The sequence below is a fragment of the Lagopus leucura genome, unplaced genomic scaffold, assembly GCF_019238085.1.
Source record: "Lagopus leucura isolate 7727_CA_CO unplaced genomic scaffold, USGS_WTPT01 Super-Scaffold_73, whole genome shotgun sequence".
Classification (NCBI taxonomy): Eukaryota; Metazoa; Chordata; class Aves; order Galliformes; family Phasianidae; genus Lagopus; species Lagopus leucura.
In genome coordinates, this window is record NW_024962252.1 from 80005172 (window position 1) to 80028231 (window position 23060).

The 23060-nt window shown below is 42.6% G+C and overlaps 1 protein-coding gene across 1 annotated transcript in view; it reads right to left on the reverse strand.

Moving 5' to 3' along the window:
• Positions 1-20377, reverse strand: part of EML4 (EMAP like 4) — a 153395-nt gene extending 133018 nt beyond the window's left edge. Inside the window, exon 1 of the mRNA XM_042884479.1 lies at positions 20249-20377. Coding sequence (XP_042740413.1) covers positions 20249-20273 — 25 coding nt within the window. The 5' untranslated portion in view covers positions 20274-20377. The remainder of the gene's footprint in view (positions 1-20248) is intronic.
• Between the last annotated feature and the right edge of the window lie 2683 nt (positions 20378-23060).

Below are 23060 nucleotides of genomic sequence, written 5' to 3' on the forward strand. Positions count from 1 at the left end.
ACCACATCTCTGTTCCAAAACACAGTTCACATGAGTTGCTCCAGGAGCTGAGGAACACACCTACCCCACCAGCCCTACACCCTTTGCGGAGGCAGAGGCAGGCAGGTTTTGTCAGCCTGCAACGGTTTCATTCCAGGTTTCGCTCATCACCCTTCAGTAAAATACTGTTGCCTTGTAGAATGGTCTAAAAAAATGCTTCTGAGGGGCTGAATCCTACCAGCATGGTAGGAAATGGGAGGCTGAGAGCTTCCCTGAGAAAAAGGAACTGCTGGTAGGTGTGGTGATGGTATCTTCCTGAAGGCCTGATGCTGCTAGAGAACAATCACAGCTTAAAAAATGCCAGACAGACCTCACTGGTGCTACATCAGCTGTTTAAGAACAAAACAAAAAACACAGTAAAGAGCTCCCAGCAGCACTGTACAGCTAACCACCATCATGTGTCAAGGCAAGTTTTCCAGGTTTAGCAATGCTAAACATGAACAGAACAGTCACAGAATTTCACTTGCAAAGCAGTGCTTCCAAGAGCGTCCCACAACAGTGACCAAGAAGCAAATCAAAGCTGTATATTGCAAAAGGTAGCTCACTCCCTGAGTCTCCAGCGTAGCTCCTTGAAATTACCCTCCCTTTAAAACACAAGGACTTGTGAATATGTTTACATTTGCACATTCAATGAGTGAACTAACTTTTCAAACATGGGCGCCAGTTTTTATGAAAGAAACAAAGCCATTTAGAATACAGAATTCAAACCAAAAAAAAAAAAAAAACCAACACAAAGATGGTTACAGAGGCACATCACATTTCTGGCTATTCCCCCTAAGATGCTCCAATCAATTTAAAACTGCTGTGTGAAAACAGGACAAGCATAACAAAATGCTTACAATCAGCAATCCCAGTCCTCCATTCTGCTAAATTTTGCTCTGCTTCTAATCCTGGCCTCCTTCCTAGTGGCATTTCAGAAATAGCACTGTACAGTAGGATTTGTACTCCAGAAGCTATTTTACTTAGTTGCACTTCTCCATAAAGGTATAAAATACAACTCTTCTTCAAAAATCAAGGTGATTTCTCTCAAATCACAGATACTTTGAAACCAACCTGAAAAAAAGTAATTGCTGACATTTTATTCAAATTTACATTTATCGTAAAAAGGATTTATCATGGAGCTCTCTTTTTTTTTTTTTTTTTTTTAACATGACACAAAGAAAAGGAACAATCTGCAGACAAAAACAGCAGCTAATATTTCAAAGCATGCAAAGAACATCTTCACTTAAATTCTGGTTGGAAGTCACTGGGGAAACCTTACCAAGGCTTAAAATTAAAGGGTTCTGAAGTCCTACTTTATACTTCGCATGACTTCTGAGCAATCACTAAACAATACTGTTAGCCCTAAAAAGTAATAAAAGCAGCATAAAGCTCTTAGCCATGAAAATGAGTTTTCCAGATACTCTGATTCTGTAATTGTAATGGCCAAGATTAAATTCTACACCGTCATGGAGTAAATGCAGCAGAAAACACACAGCCTTTCTTAAACTCCAGAAATTTGGCATTGACAGCAGAAACAAACCAAGGAAGGATGAAGATGAATAAGAAAGATAGAACCAGCACTTCTGCTGCTAGCTTGTCATCCACAGTCACACAGAGACCCCATGCGATGCTGTGGCTAAAAGAATCTATTGACATGGGTAAATTAATATTTCCTGTAACACCAAGTTATAAAATACCGTTAAAACTGTTTGAGAAATAAAAACAACGGAAAATACAGACACATAGAGTTAGATCTGCAGGGATTATTCCACGTTACCATGGTACATCCCAGTGCCTTATCACAAGGAATAAGCAAACAAGCACCAGTAAGGACTCGAAAACCAAGTGGGGCATTTCTCATGGGGATCAAAGATGATCAAATAGCCTAGAGCAGGAAGGCAAGAGAACTGGAATGACTACTCAAAAGCGCTGCTCATGCAAGAAAGTCCCACGCAACCTGAGATATAGGAACAATTGTGATTTCATCAACTATTACACGAAATTGCACTTTTTTCACCATGCCAACAAGTACAGCTGCAATTTCTGAGTCAGGGTATTTAACCACTGCTTTCAACAAGATGAACTAAGCTCTCACTTCTATTTCTAAGATTCCTTTTGTAACCAAGGGGTCTTTAAATTATCTGATAATCACAAAGTACTCCATTCTCTTTTGAGCAGAGAAGCATTAAGCAAAATAAACTGGCAAACTCTCAAAGCATGTTTCTTTCAAAAGAAGTCGCAGGGTGCACTAGTGTTGGCAGCCAGAGTCAAGGTTGCAAAACAATTCCATTATAATATTGTTTTAGAGGTTTTTAACTTTCTCAAATATTTACCTTTTTATTTAAAAGGTTTCACATTCACTGTGGGAATAGACTTGATAAGCATCTGAATACGCTTTTAAAAAACACATCAAAAATAATCACACTGTAAAAACACAATCACTTAGGGCTGCATAACAAGAAAAGTCTATACAATCAATCAAAGCCTAACACATCCCAGATTTATGATAGTGCAGCTATGCAAACTATGTAGCCAAAATATTGGGGGTGTGGGAGTAAACAGGTGAATAGAGCAGATTTATAGAATAGATTTATACATCTAGCAAACCAACTTTTTTTTTTTTTTTGGGGGGGGGGGGGGGGGTAAATAAAAATTTTGGAAGATATTCAGTCCAAAATAATGAATTGTAAACCAGTGTTCCATCTGGAGTTATTCAAAAGCACATATGGTCATATTGCTAATGTAGAAAAAATCTGTAATTCGATACTTATTCACCTTTCTTGTGAATAGCTGCTCCACAACATACCAGCTTTAGAATATGGTGCTTGTTATGGTCTTGTAAATTAAAAATTAAGTCATTAAGTCATTAATTGGAGGCTACTCTCATGAAAGGTATAAATGTGACAAAACTGGAATTAAGTTAGCTGCTGTTTTATTTTAGAACACAGCAACTGTAAATCCCAATTAAAATATGTGCACATTGCAGATGAGAAAATATAACTGCCTTAATAAAGACAACTAGCAAATAGCGATGATGAAGCAGAATAAATCACATCATTAGTTGCATTCAAGTTCAGAGTTTGTTTGGCTTAAAAAAGTGGTAACATTTGATCACATATTTTTAAGATTACAAATGAGATTGACTACACTGTGCATAAGGCACTGGAAAGGGAAATCCATTCTTGAAAACAGAAGTACCCAGTGTTGTCTCCTCTGGAAACAGCGTGACAATGGAAGGAGGAAAAGAAATGCATAAAAATTGAGAGGGAGAAAAAGGGTGTTGGGCTACAGAGGGAGGAACAGAGATGACAAAAAGCATCCAATTGGCTCTCATTCCCCCCAGCTCAAGAGTTTTTCAAAACCATAGAGGCACAATATCACCTGTACATTCACTTTCCAAATCAAGATTCTAGATTCTTTGCCCTCTCACTTCCAAGACCTATGTCTTCTGTCCTCCAGAGACACAACAAATTTATTCTACCTCTGACCTTCTGTACACTGGCTGCATTCACACTGCACAATGCTGATGTTCGTGATGAAGGGTAATGGAACCAAGTCAAAGGCAACACTGATGCAAAGCTGGTGTTACCTCTGTGCCTAGGCTTTTTGTAGAGGGCAAAGTCAAGTCAACAAGTCTCAGAGCTCCTCAGAAAAGCTGGATGACTTCCTCAGCATGACTAAAAGGAGGTGAAAGTTACTACTCTTGCCCGAACACATGCAAGAAAGTAGTTGTCAACAGCAAACCATCTAACTCAGCAACCACAAATCATTATTAGCCTCCTGCCGAATGCAGCCTTTTAATTCTAAGTACATTATGTTATCATACCTCATTATACATGAGCTTGTGAGAAGCACTCATCTTCTTTGTTTTCTCTGCTTTCAAACACAGCCATTAGCCGGCATTAACAGGAAGAGGGTTTACAAGGGCTGATTAGTTAAAAAAAAAAAAAAAAAAAAAGTAATAATTATAATAACACTTCTGTTCCCAAGCCAGGAGAGCCTGGCTCTCAGAAACACTTTCTGATTGGATCCAGTTTGCCCTATGCCCAATGAGGCATCATACAAACAGATGAGCTTACATGCTCAACAAGCAAAGCGTGGTCCTGGAGACAGGAGCATATTGTTCTTGCTCCAAGGAAGGAACGTAGGCAGAACACAACCAGAAATCAAGTCAGTCTGGTTTGCCCTTGCTACTAATTTTAGCAACATTTTCATACAGACAGGAACAATGATATAGCAAAGGACGACAAATACTACATCAAAACTGAACCTTTTCAAAATAGCTTAATATGCAGCTCCTCTCTATGGTTCATTGAAAGGAAGCAGAAAAAAAAAAAAAGCAGAATTCCTGCAGAATGCAAACGACATTAACAAGACCACAATATGAGGCAGAGTAAATAAGTATAATTACATACAATATCTTGATAATTACAGTAACTGATCTATATGGCTTCATAGGTTACCTTTCTAGATCAGTAAAATAGAAAAGCAGCACTGGAATGCACCATTAAGTAAAACTGTGTTCAACTACAAAGTCAAAGATAAGTTTCCTACTGATTATGTTGATGCACATTAGGTTCAGGAAAGCCTTCTCACTGATAAAGCAGACACAGTATATGCTATACAGGTGAAATAGAATATGTACAGCAAGAAATCATTAACTTTAACAATACCCAACACACAGATCAGCTATAAAAGAAGCAGGGAATCTTCAGTGATCTGAGGTTACACATCCTTCTGGGCTTCCTGTTTTAAGTACGTAATTGATGCAATAAAGACCCATGGAAAAATGACTCATGTCAAACAAAGTAATCAAGCCATAATGATTAACAAAGAATTGGAACATACTTAAACTAAAAAACACTTATCAAATGAAAGTGCCCTTAAATACTATGTTTTATTCAAAGTTAAATAAGTGTAAAAGTGCAAAAAAGTTGTGTAATATTTCAATAGGTAAAGTCATCTTAAAATCCAGCAACTGTTCTGCAAATAAACAAACAAAAATCTAAGTAAAACAAGACAACAACACAGATGTTTACTTTGGGGAACTCAAGAAGTACTTTACAATATCAGGAAAACAATTTCTTAATGCACTAAACTAACCCTAAAAACTTACTTTCAGTGCTACAGCAGTATGGCTAATGGTCATCGATTAGCATACCTAAAATTAAAGGAAAAGAAGAAAGCCATGTGGCAGCTATCATCTCATTAAAGAATGGTTCTTGTTAGAGAACAGAAGAGAAGATCCTTATTGAACTGAGCAGTCAATGCAGCGCTGAAGCAGCCGCTTTCTGCTCTAAGCTCCCTGGAAATGGCCCAGCAACATGTGAAGTTCTCACAGAGTCAAAATGATTCAGTTTCCCATTTCAAAAAATACTGACAGTTAACAAAGAGCAAAAGCTAAATTGCTAAAACCTATTCTAACAGCTGCTTCCAGGAGATGGAAAATTGCTTGTACAACATGGAAATCATCTAGTCGGCATCTGAGGAGGGTACAGGTTAGAAGAGTGACATCATGTGTCCATAACAACTAGGAGCACAGCAGAAGAATGGAGGGCATGTTGTGTGCATCAGATTTGGACCAACAAAACTGATAGTGATTAGCAGAGCAGGGCTGTACTGGAACCAGTTGCCAGCATGCCGCAGCAATCCCTTGGGTTTGAGGGGTGACTTTATGCCATCGCCAGCACAAAGCTGGAGGCATGCAGCCATGAAGCCGAAGTCAGAACAGAAGCACAGCCACCAGCTGGAACTTGGAACTACCAAGCATCATTTAGAGAAGACACAGAAAGCTTTACCATTTCCCTGTTTTTCCCCTCAGGTACAAAAAGTCCAAAGTGTATGTGGACTTCAGGTCCCATCGGTCTCCCTAGCACAGCAGCACTACTAAGGATGACCACAGCATTTGCTTTCTTTGCTGTCAAGTACACTACAAGGACCAGCCTCACCTCTCCCTGCTTCTCCTGTCTGAGGATGAGAACTTAGCTGTGCAGCTAACAGCAGCAGAAACAGTCAGGGCCCACCTCAGGAATTTTGCAGCAAAAACTTGAAGTTCAGCAGCAGTTGTCAAAAAAAACCGAAACAAACAAACAACAACAAAAAACAGAAGGAACAAGAATGGAAACAAAACATCCATACAGATACTAGGGGGTGGGGACAAGCAGTTCTAAAAATGACACAGTGTTGGAAAATCCAGGTATTTATAGTGGTGAGCATGATATTATGGCAGCCCAACACAATAGGAAGAAATACGAGTTGCTCAGCAGAGCCTCATTCCAGACAGCTGCAGCCTGTCAGCATCCCTGTGACACTTCTCAGAGGGCAGCTGAGGGTGGCTCCCACTGCCTTCGATTGCAGCAGGCTTTCCTTTCAGACATCTGCCAGCAGGACCCCAGTCCTGCCTTCTGGCACCTCCAGCACCAAGGTGGAGACAAGGCAGCACGTGGCTGAAGGCCACTGACCAGTTGCTCCTCACACAGCTTGGAGGAGGTCAGAGACAACACATGCTATACATGCTGCAGAAAAGGACACATCTGTGCACAAGCAAAGCTGACGACACTCAGTATGACCACCAGCATGAAAAGTTCATGTCTATAGCTTTACTCCATAGAGAATGACACAGATCTAATGTACAACAGCACAAGGCTGATATCCATAATATCCCAGGGCAGTTAAGGGTGAACAGGAGACTTCATATGACATTGGTCCTACCCAATTTTCCTCTTAAAATGCCTACACAAAGTTCATAAGATGGCACACAAGAGCTGTTCGACAAATCGTAGTTCATCTTGAACAAGTGACTTCTTCCTAGTAAAGATTTATATACTTTCTTACCTGCTAATTACTCTAACTTGAAAAGTATTTGAGTTTTAATCTGTACAACACTGAATGCAAAAGACTTGCGAATAGCAATAGCACAAAGAAAGGGAAAAAATACTACTCCAGAGTCAGCTTATAGCTTCACAAAAGCAAAACACATATTATAGAGAATAAGATTATCATAATCCTGAAAATATGTTTAAATTTATCTTTAAGTGAAGGTGGAAAGGTAGCTATATCTATGTCCCTATCAAGTATAAATGCACACATACTGATAAGTCCAGTACATGCTACATGCTGCAGATGCTCTTATGTATGCTTTATTGCCAATTTCACTTTCTTGAAATTCCTTTTGCCATTTTATCAATAGTTTTGGAAAAAAAAGTCCCTTTATGGTTTATAAAAATGGAACAGTGAATGCTGACATTAATTCACAAAAGCCGCAGCCCAGTTATGGCTTTGAGTTCTTTTACTGCTAAAGCTGCTCTAGCTGTACGAACAGGAAATTGAAATTTCTACTGCAAATAATAATTACATAAATGCAGATAATTAAAAGCATGTTAGCAAGAACCTCTACACTCATACACCTCTATTATTTAGCTGGTCAATAACTGAACCAATGTTCAGAGAGCACACAAACATTAGGTCACATTTTCTATCTCTGGAGGTTTCAAATCACTAGAGATTGGAAGGAAAAAAAGAGGGGAGCAGCACCATGCAAGTCAGGTTTCATTTGGGTTTCAAACCTCAGCTGCAGGGAAACAACAGGTAAAATTTCAACTGAAACAGCTGTAATGTCTTATTTATTTTATTGATTTAAGTGTAAACAGAATTTCGAATGCACAGTTTGCAAGCCATAAATGTTTGAATTGAAGGAAAAATCAGGAGTAAAGCATACATTAAGCTGTTCAGGCACATAGCAAGAGGCAGTGCCTGACACTTGCACACCTTGCAAGCTCCACAAGCAGAACTTCTGCAACACCTTACCACACAGTACTGAATGGCTTGCAATCCTCCTGATTGACAGGGATTATGACTTCAGCACCTGACTATTAGAATCCAAATTGACCACTCTCCCAACTTCATATTCCTTTAATGGCAAAGAGTAGGACATATAGAAAAAAGACACCATAGAAAACCATGTTTTTGTAGTGGATACACATACAAAATAAATGATCCAAAAGCAGTTTCAAATTCCAGTGTTTGGTATTTAAAAACAAACAAACAACTTTTCACCATCATAATAGTTTAGAAAACAGGATGCCAAGTTAACTACCATCCAGCGATATGCAGCTCACTGACAAGTTAATCCCATGGTAAAACAACATAAGATTCCTCCAAACATGCCACAATTTTCTGCGTTTCCCAATGCACACCAGGAAATTTAACCCAAGTGAAACAATTCTGCAGTACACCTCAATCAGACATCCATAATAACTGGCAACCTGATGCCCCCAGTTTGAATACCTTTGTACCAAAGTTACCTTTGCAATATATTTATATGTAGCAGACTCCACAGGCAGCCTTCATTTTCCTGCTTATCATCCTCAGCACCCCCTAGGAGTTCCAAAATACCTGCTGTGGCTTCCAGTGCTGAAGAACGATTGTGGCACCCTTTAGAATTTGCAGCCCTGCACCCCTGTCAAGGCTGTAATTCGCAATCCTACAGCTGCCTGGGATCATACCTCTGACATATCATTTTATGAATGGATTGGCAATTTCACTGTGAAGGGACACACAAAATTAGAAAAGCAGAAACAAGCATGTTGATGCCATACAGAACATCTTTGAACTAGCACACACGCACTCAAAAGACATGATTTATACCGTAAGTATGTTTTTAAGTGGAACTCTAAGTAGAATGTTTACTGCTGGATGCCAATTCTGTACATCAACAGAAGAGTGAAAAGTAGAGTCATACACTGAGACATCTTCAAAAAAAAGTTCTCCAAAATCAACAAGATTCTCAGTGACACCACAATGACAGTGCTACATGACTTACAATCACTGACGGTCATGCAGCAGCATAACAAGAACTATTCTCATATTGTTTGCAAGAACTCTACCTAAGTCTAAATGTATTAAATCATCTCATTCAGAAGACCAATGAGGGGTTTCCCTTGCATTACCCAGTTTATCCCCCCTCCCTCTACCACACAGTATGTATACTGCAAATCTAAATACATAATTGATGCAAAACAAACAAACAAAACAAAAAAACCACTGGAATATTCAACTTCTTTATCCTGCATCAGTTCTCACTCCCATGTCCATATACAATAATAAAGAGTTCACACAATAAATAAGGTGTTTATTACACTGAAATCTTAAAGCAACTCATTGGGTATAGTTTCACTGTCATTCAGTAAATATAGGCACTTTCCATGCGATGCATCTGAAAATGAAAGTTTGCCTCTACAAGAGTACTTAAGTAAGAACTTTTATGTACAGATTTGGTATCTATATGTAAAAAAAGAAAATTATTTTAGAACTAATTTTGTAGTTAAAGTAAATTCTCACTAGTGTTTTCACATCACAAAATTGCTGAGGTTTTGTTTTTTTTTTTTTTTTTTGGTGGGGGGGGGGGGGCCGCCGCCCGCCCAGCGACTCCACCACCTCTCTGGGCAGCCATTCCAGTGCCTGACCACTCACTGAGAGAAAAAGATCTTCCTTACGTCCAACCTAAACCTCCTCTGATACAACTTGCAGCCATAACAACAACTTGCGGTCCTTAGCTGAGGCTGCTTTAAACATCAGTCTATTAATCTGCTGATTATAAGTTCAGACCCACTTTCTTTCCGTTTAAACCAGCTAGCACAGAAAATCTACTTAATCACATTATTTTTCCTCAAATCACTTGCTTCTAGGGAGGAACAAAGCCACTAAGAACCTCAGAGTGATAGCTTCCAGTCAACTCACAATAAGACATGAACTTTTGTAGAGTTTGGTGGTAGTTTCTAGCATTGGTTCCCCTCCCCCACCAGTTTTGCAAATCAAGCAGAACAAAAACAACAAGTACAAAGCAAGGCTAACCACTTTCCAAGGGGAAAAGAAAAATAAATCTAAAGAACTTAATTCCATTAGCTTACTGAAATCAGGAAACGCTGCTTTAGTTATAGAATTAAAGAATATTATGCTGTTATTCAGAACCTGAAGTCATTAGAAGCTGTATTAATGGCTGTATTACTCTACCTTTCTGGATCTGGCCTTGTCACCGCTGGGAACACTGCACATTCAGCCCACTTCATTCCTCCATCACTTCTGCAACAACAGTTATCTTCTTGCAGTTCCTTTTCCTTCTAACCAAGCATTTCTTAAATCAGTATTCTCAGCCACATCAACTGCAAGAGAAATCTGGTATGAGATGATAAACCAAAGGAAAATAAGCATGAAAGCGGCAGAAAGGGTAGCGGGGCTCCCTGCTTATTTTCCTTTTGCTTCATATCCCATACCAAATCCTCCAGGAAGCTTTTCCTGGAACAAACATGCTTTTCTAAGCTTTCTCCTAATGAAACCTTCCTCCTCCCCATGCTGCAAGATGATAGTTTGGTTAAACATGCATTTTTTGGAATCTATGTGAAAGTGGCTGAACTGAACAGTGCCAGAAGACAGAAACCATGCAACTCCTGAGCTGGCTTTCATTCCAAACAAAAACTTGAAGTTATATGCATGTACCACACTTTGATATCTGTTGACATGCAGGTAAAGCAAAGCTCAGTTTGAAAGCAAAGGCACAAAACTCAGTAAGATTTCAGGTATTTCTTTGCTTCATACTAAATGTTTGCCCAAGCTACAGTAGTTTCTGCAAATCTAGGCCACTAAAAAGGAGTTAAAACAATCTAAAATAAGAACATTAACAAACAGAAGCAGCATCTCAGCAAACAAACGTATTTTAATGTATCACACACAAAGAAAAAAGAACACATTTACATCAAGAATACACCAATTAAATACATGGTCTTATTACTCTGGTTCTTTAGCTGAAAGAATATGCTCAAAAGAAATCACATTCCTAATTGTTTCACTACATCTGCCTCCAAAAGTAACTTACATATGCACCTTAATTATTAATTAACTCCTCTAATAATAACTCAGACCAAGAATTTTTGGTTGACTGCAACAACAGACAGAGCCTTACTGTTGCCATTCCCATGTCAGGCAATCCTTGAACCAACAAGCACCTTTCAAAAATACTGTTGTCACAAGTAATTGAAAATATAATAAAAGTTACACAAAATAATCCACAAAACCTAGAGAACAGCAATGTCAGCAAGACATGTCTTTTCAATGCCAGAAACACAGAAATCCTCCCAACTCCAGTGCACGAGAGATAAAAAAAAAAAAGGGATCTCATAATTGGGCTTATCACACCTATCAGAGATGTTTCAGTGGCTCAGAACTTTTTCAGGCTCATTCCATTCAATAAATAAATAAAAATTTACAGATGCACTGAATTTGGGCTGCTTGTTATTGTTGTCTCACTCATGATTTTAACAGACATGTTTAGAGTTTAGGAAGAAAGCACTACAACCACACAAACCACTAATTTCCTGCTTGATATCTCTGATGATATTTGCATAGCATGCACTGCAACAGGAGGCTACAGCAGTTTAATACAGCATTTCATTGCTAAACAAAGTTGTAACTTTCCTCTTGTTTGAAAAAGCTGAAGTGGTATTATCTAGACATGAGCATTGCTACATCTGTGAGTCCTGCAACTGAGAAATTTTCATGTACAGTTCTTATCCTTGAAGGTTTCTCCTTCCTCATCTCTCTTCAGAAACACGGGCACGGTGGCAACTTGTCAACAGTTGTACTAGATGATCTTCAGATTATCTTTTCCTATCTTAATGATTCCATAATTCTACAAGCAATGAAGACCACATTCATAGGAATGCATCCTGAACTTCTTCTCAGCCAAATTCTAGCAATGAAACCCCCATGCCATAGCACATCCATCAATTTCTTTCCATTCCATGTGGTCAGACTTCCAGTACCTCCTGCTCCTGGAAAAGAGCTTGGTCAAAGATCTCGTAGTCCTACGGGACTACACCTATAATTCCAAGCCACTCCAAAGCTTGTTATAAAAGCCAGATGTATATTATAACCTTAGAAAATATGTTTGTTTGTTTTTAAGGTGATGTCCATCCTCAAAAACCCAATCTGCAAGATAAACCTTTGGCTGGTCTCCTGCCATCTTTTCAACACAACTTGCCAGTGAAACTCAGTGGTCTAGTTAACTACAGACCCACGTAATGTACACAACAGGAAACCTCTTGAGAAAATGGCGTGGTCTACTTGTGACTGTGAATGAGGGGGAAGGAAACAAACTGGAGCCCACCCTCCTCCTGCTGTTGTTTTGTACTGCAGTAGGTGCAAAGCTCTTCAAAATCCCGTGGAAAAGGGACATTTTTTCTTTTGTTCTCCAAGAGAGAAACAAGGTGACATACAATAAGCTGTAAACAAACTAATAGTTCTGCCATTCATTTTATGTATATTTGGCATTGTTAATTCAATTATGCTTGGGAACATTTGCTCAACTCAGCAGCTAAATGAAATTTCGCATTTTAAAACAGCCTCTATTATTCTTATGTCATAAACTCACTTAAAAACATAAAATATGGTGAAATCATTACCTCTTGTGTTTAGACAGCAAATACAACCTTTTCTTGGGAACAGCCATTTCTTGGTTTTGTGTCCTCAACTCAGAACAAAGAAATCCAAATATTTTGTCCTTAAAATCATGAAGTTCTCATGAAAACGTATTTTCATTTGCTTTAGCTAAACCACATTTCTAGGCCTAACTCATTTGCAGCATCCCTTTAGGGAGCCAAATCTTGGGCTTAAAAGCATTTGTGACTTCAATTTATCCACTGGGTTTTGAACTCCCAGTTTTCCCAGAGGATTATGAAAGTCTGCCAACTTAGCTTGATGCATTAAAACTGTTTACACAAGTTTAAAATATATTTCAGCTTAAAACAGTTTGGCTTTTTGTCCCTTCCACCTATTTATTTTTTTCTTTATAAGCCCAAATAAACTGGAAGGACAAGTGAGAACCAACTCCATTCTCGAATATTGCATCAAAGCTAGAAATTGGGTTTCAGTAAAATACAAGTGAATCACACAACAGACAACAGTGACTGTTTTTCTCTGATTTTACAGAACACCTGAAATCAAAGGTACATAGGTTGTTCCAGATGTGATGCCTATTTACTTCCATGGAAACTATAACAGATACAAAGAACACAATAGCACTATTCGATAGAGCAAATTCTCAATAGCACTATTTGAGCAAATTCTCAGCTCAAAACACTCTTCTTCAGCATAGTCACTGTTAGGTATACATATTCACCAGAGACGAACAAGAGCCTGCACACTGTGCTTGTAACAATCTGCACCAGCAAAGGTGACCCACTGTTGCTGTCACCACTGCTGAAATGCACCAACCACCACCTCTGTGCCTACATCCAGTGTTTGGTCTCCATAAAAATTCAGCAAGCCTCAATGAATGTCAGTGGGAACAAGCTTTTTCTCAAGGAGAAATTCAACGACACACCTTTGCTTTATGTGAACTTCCATGTCAGATGCCATTGTGTCATACTGCCCTTCTGCTGCCATCTGTCACCTGGCAACAAAATGTAATGGAATATTGGTGGAAAGGTTGAACTTCTACTGTCATACTACCAGCATCCACCTCTGAATGTCGTGAGCCAATATAATAAAGTAGGAGGCATTACTTTTGGAGCAGCTCTTGCAGATGAACTTCTCTAAAACATACCATAAGTTTTTATACAGCAGAACTATGTTGCTTCATCTCTTCCCCTTTCATCACAATTTTAGTACATATATGAGTCATGCACACGTACAAGCTACTCTAGATAGCTAAATAAAATTTATATAATACAAAGAGTAAGGCTACTTCTACAGTAGGTCAGATTTGCACTCACTAAAGCATCTTGCCTAAAGACTGCAAGACCACACAGTCAAGCAGAAGACACCACAAAGAAGGCAAATGGATTCTCCAGTGCTTACTAGAAAAAACAAAGTTGTTGTTGTTACAAACGAAAAATCAATATCTTACAAAGTAGAACAGACACTAAAAACCAGAAGAGCAGTTAAAAAACATCAAGACACAGCTATATTTAGCGAACAAGTTAGGCTGAAGCCATTGAGGATGAGCAGAAAGGGCAATCCACTGAGACACACAGCAGACCAAAAAAAAAAAAAAAAAAAATTAAGAAAATGCACCTCACCCATTCAAGTAAGAAGTCTTAAGGCATAAAACTTGGGAAGCATATTGCTACGTACCATCACTGAACATCCCACGAATAATTGAAATATGGAGCCAAAAGAAGAGAAAGAATATCAAAAGTAAAAAGTGAATAAAAAGTAGGAAGTGATAGGGGAATGGGAAAGATTAAAAAAAAAAAAAAAAAGGAGAAAAACATTTCACTTGTTCCGAGATCTAGCCATAAACTCAAGAGTTTTAACCTCTCTGGCATCTCTTCATATCCCAGCCCTCCATCAGCAGCACCCTCTCACTGCCACTGGTTGAATTACCAACCTAGGCTGCAGGCCTGCCCCTAAATCAGAGTGCATGTGTGTGATTCCCAAAGATGCCTGCAAACTCTCAGAGGAGCCCACATATCACCCCACAGGGCTTACAGGTGTCCCTCATTGAGCTCGTCACGAAAGCAATTCCCATAACACCAAAGTTCTACATTAGTTTCATCAAGCTGGTGAAGCAAAAATGAGTAACAACTCCTCTTTAAACTCAGCATGTTTATTTACAGAGAGGTGAAACAAAGCAAGCAGAGGCTCCACCTGAGCTCAGGAGCAATGTAGGAAGATTTCTTGAAAAGGAAGTTAGTGAAACTCATGAGAAGCTGTTTATGGGGTGATTCTGATCTGTTGAACAGAACAATCTCCCTAGCAGAAACAGTCGACAGCAGCAACAGCACAGACCTGCACTGTCATCATACACACTATGTGTTACAAAATTAATTACTCTATTACATTATGTGTGGGTAAAACAGGAACAACATTCTTGACCTAAAGATTACTTCATTAAGGATTAGATTTAGCAAGGATCTAAAAGGGAAAAAAATAATAAACCTCAATAATTGCAGACATCACAATACAGGGAGTGACAAACAGGAAAAAAAAAAAATCCTTTCAGAGGAGGTTTTTCTGGCAAGAGAAAATTCTATCAAATAACTGTGCTGTCTGTATTAGAAATATTCAGAGAGTGTGAAGTACACAGTGTTAAGGCCAAAATTATCCCCTGCATCCCAGGCATTAAGAGCCTTTCTACAGCAGGGAGAGAGAAACTCTCACAGATTCTCCTGCATTTGAGGTTTATGGTTTCTTTGTTCAGCTGGCAATGAGAAGCAGGGCTGCTGTGTGCTGCCCATGCAGCAAGAGGAGCCAGCAGAGAGTTCCCACAGCAAGCAATGTCCTCCTGGCCACCCTCACACCCTGGTACCAGTCACAGCCATCCTTCTCAGGCAGGACAGATCAATGTCCTGCCAAAAGTTTTGTTTCTCAGAGAGCTAGCACACTGACAATAGCACACAGCAGTCCCAGGAGCACAGCCCAGTGAATCAAGTTGAGCTCATTGTCTGCAGCCTAAAAGGGCATCCATTAGAAAACAAAACTAGCCCAGATAAATGACAAACCCTCCAACCTGCTGCAGCCAGTCTCTCTCCCTCTCTCACTGCAGGGCTGAAGGAGCTTTTGCAATGCCAGAGCCTCAACAGGCACCACAGGCTTTCCATATCCAGAGGAGGAGCACATTCTCACAAGTCTCAGTAGTTATCCAAGATAACAGCTACAGACGTGTTTTCCAACAACTTTAAAACAAACTTTAATGCAAATTGAGAATTAAAAAATAAATGAATCTGACCTACATGCCACTTCTGCGAAAAGATGTACTGCAGTTAAAAGCAGTACATACAGTGACAAAACAGTATGCAGATACTGTGTGATATGGAAAACCTCTTTTTCATTTCATTTCTCCAGCTTCCCCTCTTGTAGCACCAACAGAAGAGCAAAGCTACCCCCCTTAGCCATTACTACTCTTTTCTGTTTTCTCTTCCTCTGGGGGAAGGAAAAAAAAAAAAAAAAAAAAAAAAAAGGCATAAACTGAACCACTTTTTTTTCTCCTTTAATTCTTGATTACTTTGCCTGAAACTTCAGGAGAGGAGTGATTTCTAAGCTTCCCAGCCTCCCGCACAGAACCAATGGTTACAGTTTGTAAGTTGCGAGCTCTTTGTTTATTTTTATAAGTTACTGTTCTCCCACAGACCTCATTGCTGGAGACAGCCCTATAACACTCTTCATGCCACGTTGTTATCATTCTGGTGACAAACTTGGAAACAGACGTGCTCTTTTTAAATGCATCTTATGAAGGCTTCCACATCTTTAGTTACAATTGGTTATTGTTACAGAGCTCAACAAGCTGAAGCTTTCTCAGAACAGAAAACAATGCAACAGCTAAGCACAGCAGAAAACTGTCCATCGGGGAACATCCCACGACTTACCCTTTGTGAGTCTAAATCTAGTGGGATTTAAAGGATCTTGTACCATAGCCAGAAATCTTGCAGAAATAAGAGGGGTATTACATGGACGGCTTGAGAATTGACCCAGAGAAGTAACACAGTGGCAAATGCTTTGTATTGAGACCTTCCAGCAAGAGGCGCTGGGAGAAAGACAGTGGCAGGACAAAGGGGCGCAGTTTTAAAATAAAAGTAGGAAGATTTACATCAGATGCGATGAAGAAATGCCCTTTACTCAGAGGGCAGTGAGGCAGCGGCACAGCTGCCCAGAGAAGCTCTGGGTGCCCCATCTCTGGAGGCACTCAAGACCGGGTTGGATGGGGCCTGGGGTAGCCCTGTCTAGGGCAGGGGGTACAACTGGATAGTCTTAAAGGTCTCTTCTAACCCAAACCATTCTACAGTTCTATGATTTGTTGCTCCAAAGAAGGTATCAGTCCCAGAAAGTTAAGATTTAGGCCCAAGAAAAGCATCCCTCTCCATACTTCAGCAGGTTCACAATACAGTAAAGCCAACGCAAGGGCTGGCAAACCTCTCCAACCTTCTAACAAGCCAACTTATGGACAAACTCCTATAACACATGGGAAAGCAGGAAGGCTAGAATTGACTATAGACTATAATATTGGATGGAATGTGAAAATTGAAGTTAGAAGACCAACAGTTTTGCCAACAATGCAGTCTTACAGCCTTCTGCTGGGCCACCATTTCTGGTAGGAGCATGACAGTGGAGGAGATTGAGGCAATTGTCTGCACCATGAAAAAGAGAGATGGTAAAAACAAGGCAACATTTGCTGGCTGCCTCAGTTGTACTATTTCTCACACTGACTTTGTTTGCCAAAACCTCACAGTCTTCTTCTGTTGGTGGGACTAATAATGCTTTCTTTCCCATGAAGATGCTGCCTCTGGGTTGCTTTGATCAGGACCCCAAAGCAAAAGAACTTGGCAGACCCTTACCAGCCACCATGGTGTGCCTGTGTCTTGGCAAGGGCACGAGGCACAAGCCCAAGAGCCCTGTCCAAGTCCCTGGATCTTTTGCTCCTATTCAGAAGCACATTCCCTCACCTCAAGGGGTGTATCTGAAAAAATGGACGGCCAGAATTCACCAAGCTCCCAATTCATTGAGCTCCCAGTGAGCGCTCTGTTAGAAACACTTAGATGTGAGGTGCGCCAGACCTGACCTAACAAACGGGATTCAGTAACTGCTTTGCTAGTAGCAGTAGTGAAAATGCACTCAAGGCCCAATAAATGTGAAATAACTCAGTGTTTTATCAAAAGAGCAAGCCAAAACTTATTTCAGCTGTGGAACTTAACTAATAATGCCCAATTTTATTTATTTATTTTTACTCTTTACAGTAAGTGGGTGTCTCCACTCTTGACACACTGCTACACAAGCACATCCTAAATCAACAACTAAAACAATTTTTTAAATTACATATGAAATGGTTTCTTTCATCTCTTTATTCTCATAAAAGTTTCAGTATGGAAGCCAAAAGAAAACAGCTGCGTGAAGTATTTTAGACTGCAGGAGACATGCAAAAAGGTATTTCTGCCTGTGCTGGAGGGCACAATCTGTAATAACATTTTGCCTTCCAGATGATGACAGGAGGCATTAAAAGGACAGCTTGCTTCCTAATAAGCTCGCTTGACTGGTAAAGCACGCACATACAGAGATAGCACAGTTTTGCCAACAATAATGGCAATTAATTTTTACGTTTCACCCCAAATTACATTAATTTATGGCCTTCCTAAAGGCGCTTAGCAGACAGCTGATTAAATTCAAGCCATTAGATTTTAATTAGAGATGTTTAAAAAAAAAAAAAGTCTCCAAACAACTTTGTGCACGTTACACGCTTGTTACCAGCAGCAGCAAACAAGAAGTGATGACAAAACACCAAGCAGGCAGCACAGCTGAACCTGGGAGCATGGGGTCACACAGAGCTCTGTATTTTGGAGCCTGAAACTTTGGACATTCTCTCCCAGCCCACATCCTGCAAACAACATGCACTGATGCTTACTCCAGAAGCAAAATCAAAGGCCAACTAACAATATCATGACATATACTTTAAAAGACTGAGCTGAGCTTAATCCTCATTAAATTCTAATAAAATCACAGAGCCTGCCTGACCAAACAGTGAAACAAATTAAAGGTCCAGATGGAGCCTCCCTCAGTAAGGGGAGCGGGATGCCCCAAGCGAGCATTGCCTCCATGCACAACACTGACTGAGTCGCTGCTCTGAAAGCAGCCTCCAAGCAGGAAAACAGTGCTCCATTATTTCAAAATCAGTGTTGGGGTCTTTCCCCCACCACACTTCCAACAGTTATTTCTGAATAAGGACCTCATGGGGGGCAGTAGTCCCCGAGCTAAAGGCACACGGGTGCTCTTTGATATGGTGATCAATTCCACCACTGGGTAAAGAGGTTCATAAATATTAAGCAAGGTATATTTGCATACGTCACCCACGGGCACAATTTTCCCAGTGAAAAATGAGAATAGAACACTCGCAATTCTTCCCCGTGTTGCTTTTTGATCGGGAGATATGAAATAATCAGAAAAGTTACTTGGGCAAGGAGAGCGGATCAGGCCAAGAGCCAAGGTTTATTAAAAAGTAAGAAAAACAAAAACAAAAAAAAAGTATATTTTAAAGAAGTGCACTGTTCATTATGGTGCACCAGTTTGGTTTGGACAGGTGCCCAAAACGTGGGAGCAGACATTTCAGAAACATTAAAGGTTGGGATCACACTCACCACTATTGAAACGAGTCAGCTTTTCCAGAAAATCGAGAACTATTCCCTATTATTATAGATTTCACCCAAGTGCTGTAAAATTAACTTCGTGTCATTTTTAGAGGGGCAGATTTATTCTCCTGCCAAAAATGGAGGGGGGCTGAGTGGTGCAGCGGGTGCAGCAGCACTGGGGTAGGCACAGAAGGGCTGCAGGTAGACAGCGCATTGCTCGGTGTCCTGCAAACCAAATAGGCAGAGCTGTGCCACTGAAAACAAATTAGGATGCACGCACTCTACAGTTCTTACATACAGAAATAACCAGGTCAGGTCATACTTTCAACTAGGACGGCTTCACGCTATAAACGAGTTATCCTCTGAAACATTCAGAAAGGGCTGCTGGAAGATTTCTCCTAAAGTACGTGGTGAAAATTTGCCTTCGTCTTAGCGAAACCGAAAAGAGCACAGGCTGTCAGCTCTCCGGGTGCACTGAGACGGATGAGCGATAGATGTTTCGGGTTTGGGCGCAGCGCAGCACGCCGAGCTCCGGGCAGGGGCTGTTCCCCCGCGCTCCAAGCAGAGCGGCGCCCCGAGAAGGCGGCCCCGGAGCCGGCCCGGCCCGGGAGCAGAGGGAACGAAGCCGTCTTGCCGGGCTCTGGCCGTCCGGGGTCCCTCCGCACCCGGAGCAAAATTAAAATGGCATTAAACAGAACGAGCCAGACAAGCCCAAGTAAGTAACTCCGGGGAAGAGCAAGCCCACGGCGAGGAAAGAACAAAGGAGGCAAGTGCAGCCGGAGCTCTCGCAACAGATGGTTTGAAGCTGACCAGATTTCGCGCTGGCATCCCCTCCCTCTCCCTCTCTCTCCCTCCCTCCCTACTCGCTTCCCTCCCCTCCCGCCGCAGAGCGGGTGGCGTTGCGCGCTCAGCTCCGCGTCTCCCCCGGCTCCAGCTCCCGCTGGCGCTGCCAGCAGCCCGGCGCTGCCCTCGGCGGCTCCCGGCCCGGCCGCAGGTGCGCGTCCCCGGTCCGCGGCCCCACGACAGGAGGGCGGGCTGCCGCCCGGAGCCAGGCTCGCCCCGTCCCTCCCGTGCCGTTCCGTCCCGCCCTCCGCTCCGCGCTGCCCGTAGCCGCTCACCCAGGCTCCCGGCGAACCCGTCCATTTTGTCCTGGGGAAGGCTGGTGCCGCAGCCCGAGGCGAAGCCGCTGTCGCCGTCCGGGACAGGTTCATTCACCCGCGGAGCGGCGGCAGCGGCGACGCAGCCCGGCGAACATCGGCCGCCCGGAGCAGCGGCTCCCGGCGCTCGGTGGGGGGCGGCTCCGGCTCCTCCTGCTGCTGCTGCTGCTGCTGCTGCGGGGCCGGCGGCGCTGCCCGGCTCCGTCGCTGCGCCGCGACCCTAACGCTGTGCCGAGTGCCGAGTGCCGAGTGCCGAGCGCCGAGCTCCTCCCGCCGCCGCCAGCGCCGCCCCAGCGCCCCGTGCTGTCGTGCTTCCGACTCCGCCCGCCCTGGCAGCCGCCGCTTCCCCTGCGGGCGGGACGGGGACCGGCCGTCCTTGCTGCCGGCAGCACCACGCCGGCCCCGGCTGCCCCGGGGGAGAAATCCCGCCGCCGCCTCAGCGGCCGGCAAAGGGGAGCGGGAGCGCCCCGTTCCTGCCCACGTCCTTGCTGCCTGTACACCTGAGAAGCGCACCCGCAACCTCTCTGTGGGGCATTTGCTCGGGTTGCGTTCAGGGGTTGGTACCCTTTGTGAGACGCAGCGATCAAAGCTGAGGTTTCCTTAGGTAGCTATGGAATCACTGGTTCAGACTAATTTGGGGGTGAAGTGCTTTAGCAGCCGTTGGAGCTGTTCGTCCCGATGTAAAGTGGCTCCCCGAGCCGCCACTCCTCGCGGCAGCCCCGCTCCGGGCTGCCCCCTTTGCTTCCAGCCCCGCGCACGCTGATGAGGAGCAATGCTAAGCAGAACCAGAAATTCAGGTCGGCCGTGCTGCACTTCGGCCCGTCTCCTGCATAAGAGCTCGTGCGTTAGGCAACGCCGCCAAGTTGTGCGATGCGTTGCTTTCACTCTGGCCAGGAAAAGCTGCGTACCCGTTGCAACATCCTGTTGTGGTGCGAGCGCTTTCCTTTCGTGCACACAGCGAGGGGGGCAGATGCTGCCCCATAGCGCTGCTATTGCTTGCAGCCGTGTCCGAGACTGCCGCTGGGTAGCGCGTCCTGTGCAGGGCCGGGTGGGTCGCTGGAGACAGACCTGCACCTTTTAGTCTGGAAAAGGGAGGCACAGAGCTGAAGGGGACAGCAACAGATCCTTATCTAGATGCTTAATTACAGCTGAAGCACAAATGCAAATGGGTCCTGCACAACGTGCACCACAAGGTAGAGCTGCTGAGAGAGCCAGCTCTCCACTACCTTGCTGTAAGCACAGTGGGGTGCTCAGGTAGGATTGAAAACCCAAACTTAAATACTAACATTTAAAAAAATAAAGCTATTTCACTGTGGAGTTCAGGAACCAAATAAAGTTAAGGAAATTAAAAAGCAAAGACATTTACTCACTGATATGTGAGTAAACCAACCCCATGTCTCAGTTGAGACATGATAACAGCCTATCAATATCTAAAAAGGGATGGAAGAAGAAAGGGGATGAAATCTTTAGCAGGGTCTGTTGTGACAGGAAATGGTTTCCAATTAAAAGAGGGGAGATTTAGATTGGATATAGGGGAGAAGTTTTTTACTGTCAGGGTGGTGAGGCACTGGCACAGGTTGCCCAGAGAGGAGGTATATGCCCCATTGCTGGCCAAGCCTCTTGGGGCTGTGCTGGGGCCCACATGTACACAAGGAGTCTCCTCTTACTTAGGAGAGCAATGGAAAATATGACCTGCAGAAGGAGGTTGCCGTGAAGCACTCAGCAAAGGCTGAACGCATTCCTAGGATTTTTACTCTGCTCTTGAAGGAAATAAGATATTTTCCCCTATTGTTTCATTTTTCTGGCACGTTTTCCTTGGATCACAGGTTTTTTGAACAGTGCTTCTTATAAGAATACCTTAGTATTTATTTTATTTTTAATTGACATAGTTTGGCAACATTCAGCCTGGGAGTTGTTTAAATTTTTTGGTGGCTTGAATGTAAATTGTAATTAACCACCTTCCCACCGAGGAAACACAGAAAAATGATTAAAACAAAACAAAATTGCTGAGATTCTTGTACGTGAAGTTGAGAGTCTGAGCCCTTTCACTTTGCCTGTTAGCATGAGAAATCTGCTTCCCACTCTACTCATCTCCTAGTACTTAACATGGCGCATGGTTTCCTGATCCAGAGTGGAAACATGGAATGAAACGTCCTCCATCATGCTTTCCTGGTGCAAGCAGCCCCAGGCAGTGCTGGCCAGGAGGCAGGGAGCCCAGCACCAGCTCTGGCCCTACTCCCCCAGCACCACCTGCAAGTGCAGGGAGAAGCAGCACGCAGTTTGGAAGCAGCTCTGCCGAGCAGCTGGAGAAGGCTGAAGCAGTGAGGGATCACATCCTGAGTGTGGTGCTGCTGCTCCTTTGAGGGTATTTGGGGTTCTTTATGGTGCCCTGTTCTGAAGAGGAACAATTTTATTGGTTTACCATATGGCATGGCCTATTGGTAATTCTCCCAAGCGAGGCTGCATTTGTAAGAAGTTCCCAGGAGTCACTGATGTAAGGGAAAATAGTTTGGTACCTGACCTAGAGGTGGATTAAATTACTGTTTCCTGGTTTACAGAAGGTAATCCTCTTACCTCCAGCACAGAGTCTGGAGTTTTGCTTTCTGAGCTGGGATTTTTCCTCCCCTATACATGACCAGAGGGCATGAATCACCTACAATGCTGAATGCCATGGGAAGCAACAGGAGTCATGCCAGGGACTTGAGCAGAACTGGGGACATTTGATTACAACTTGGCAGGTAGCAGCAGACAGTGATGGTGGTTGAGCTGAATG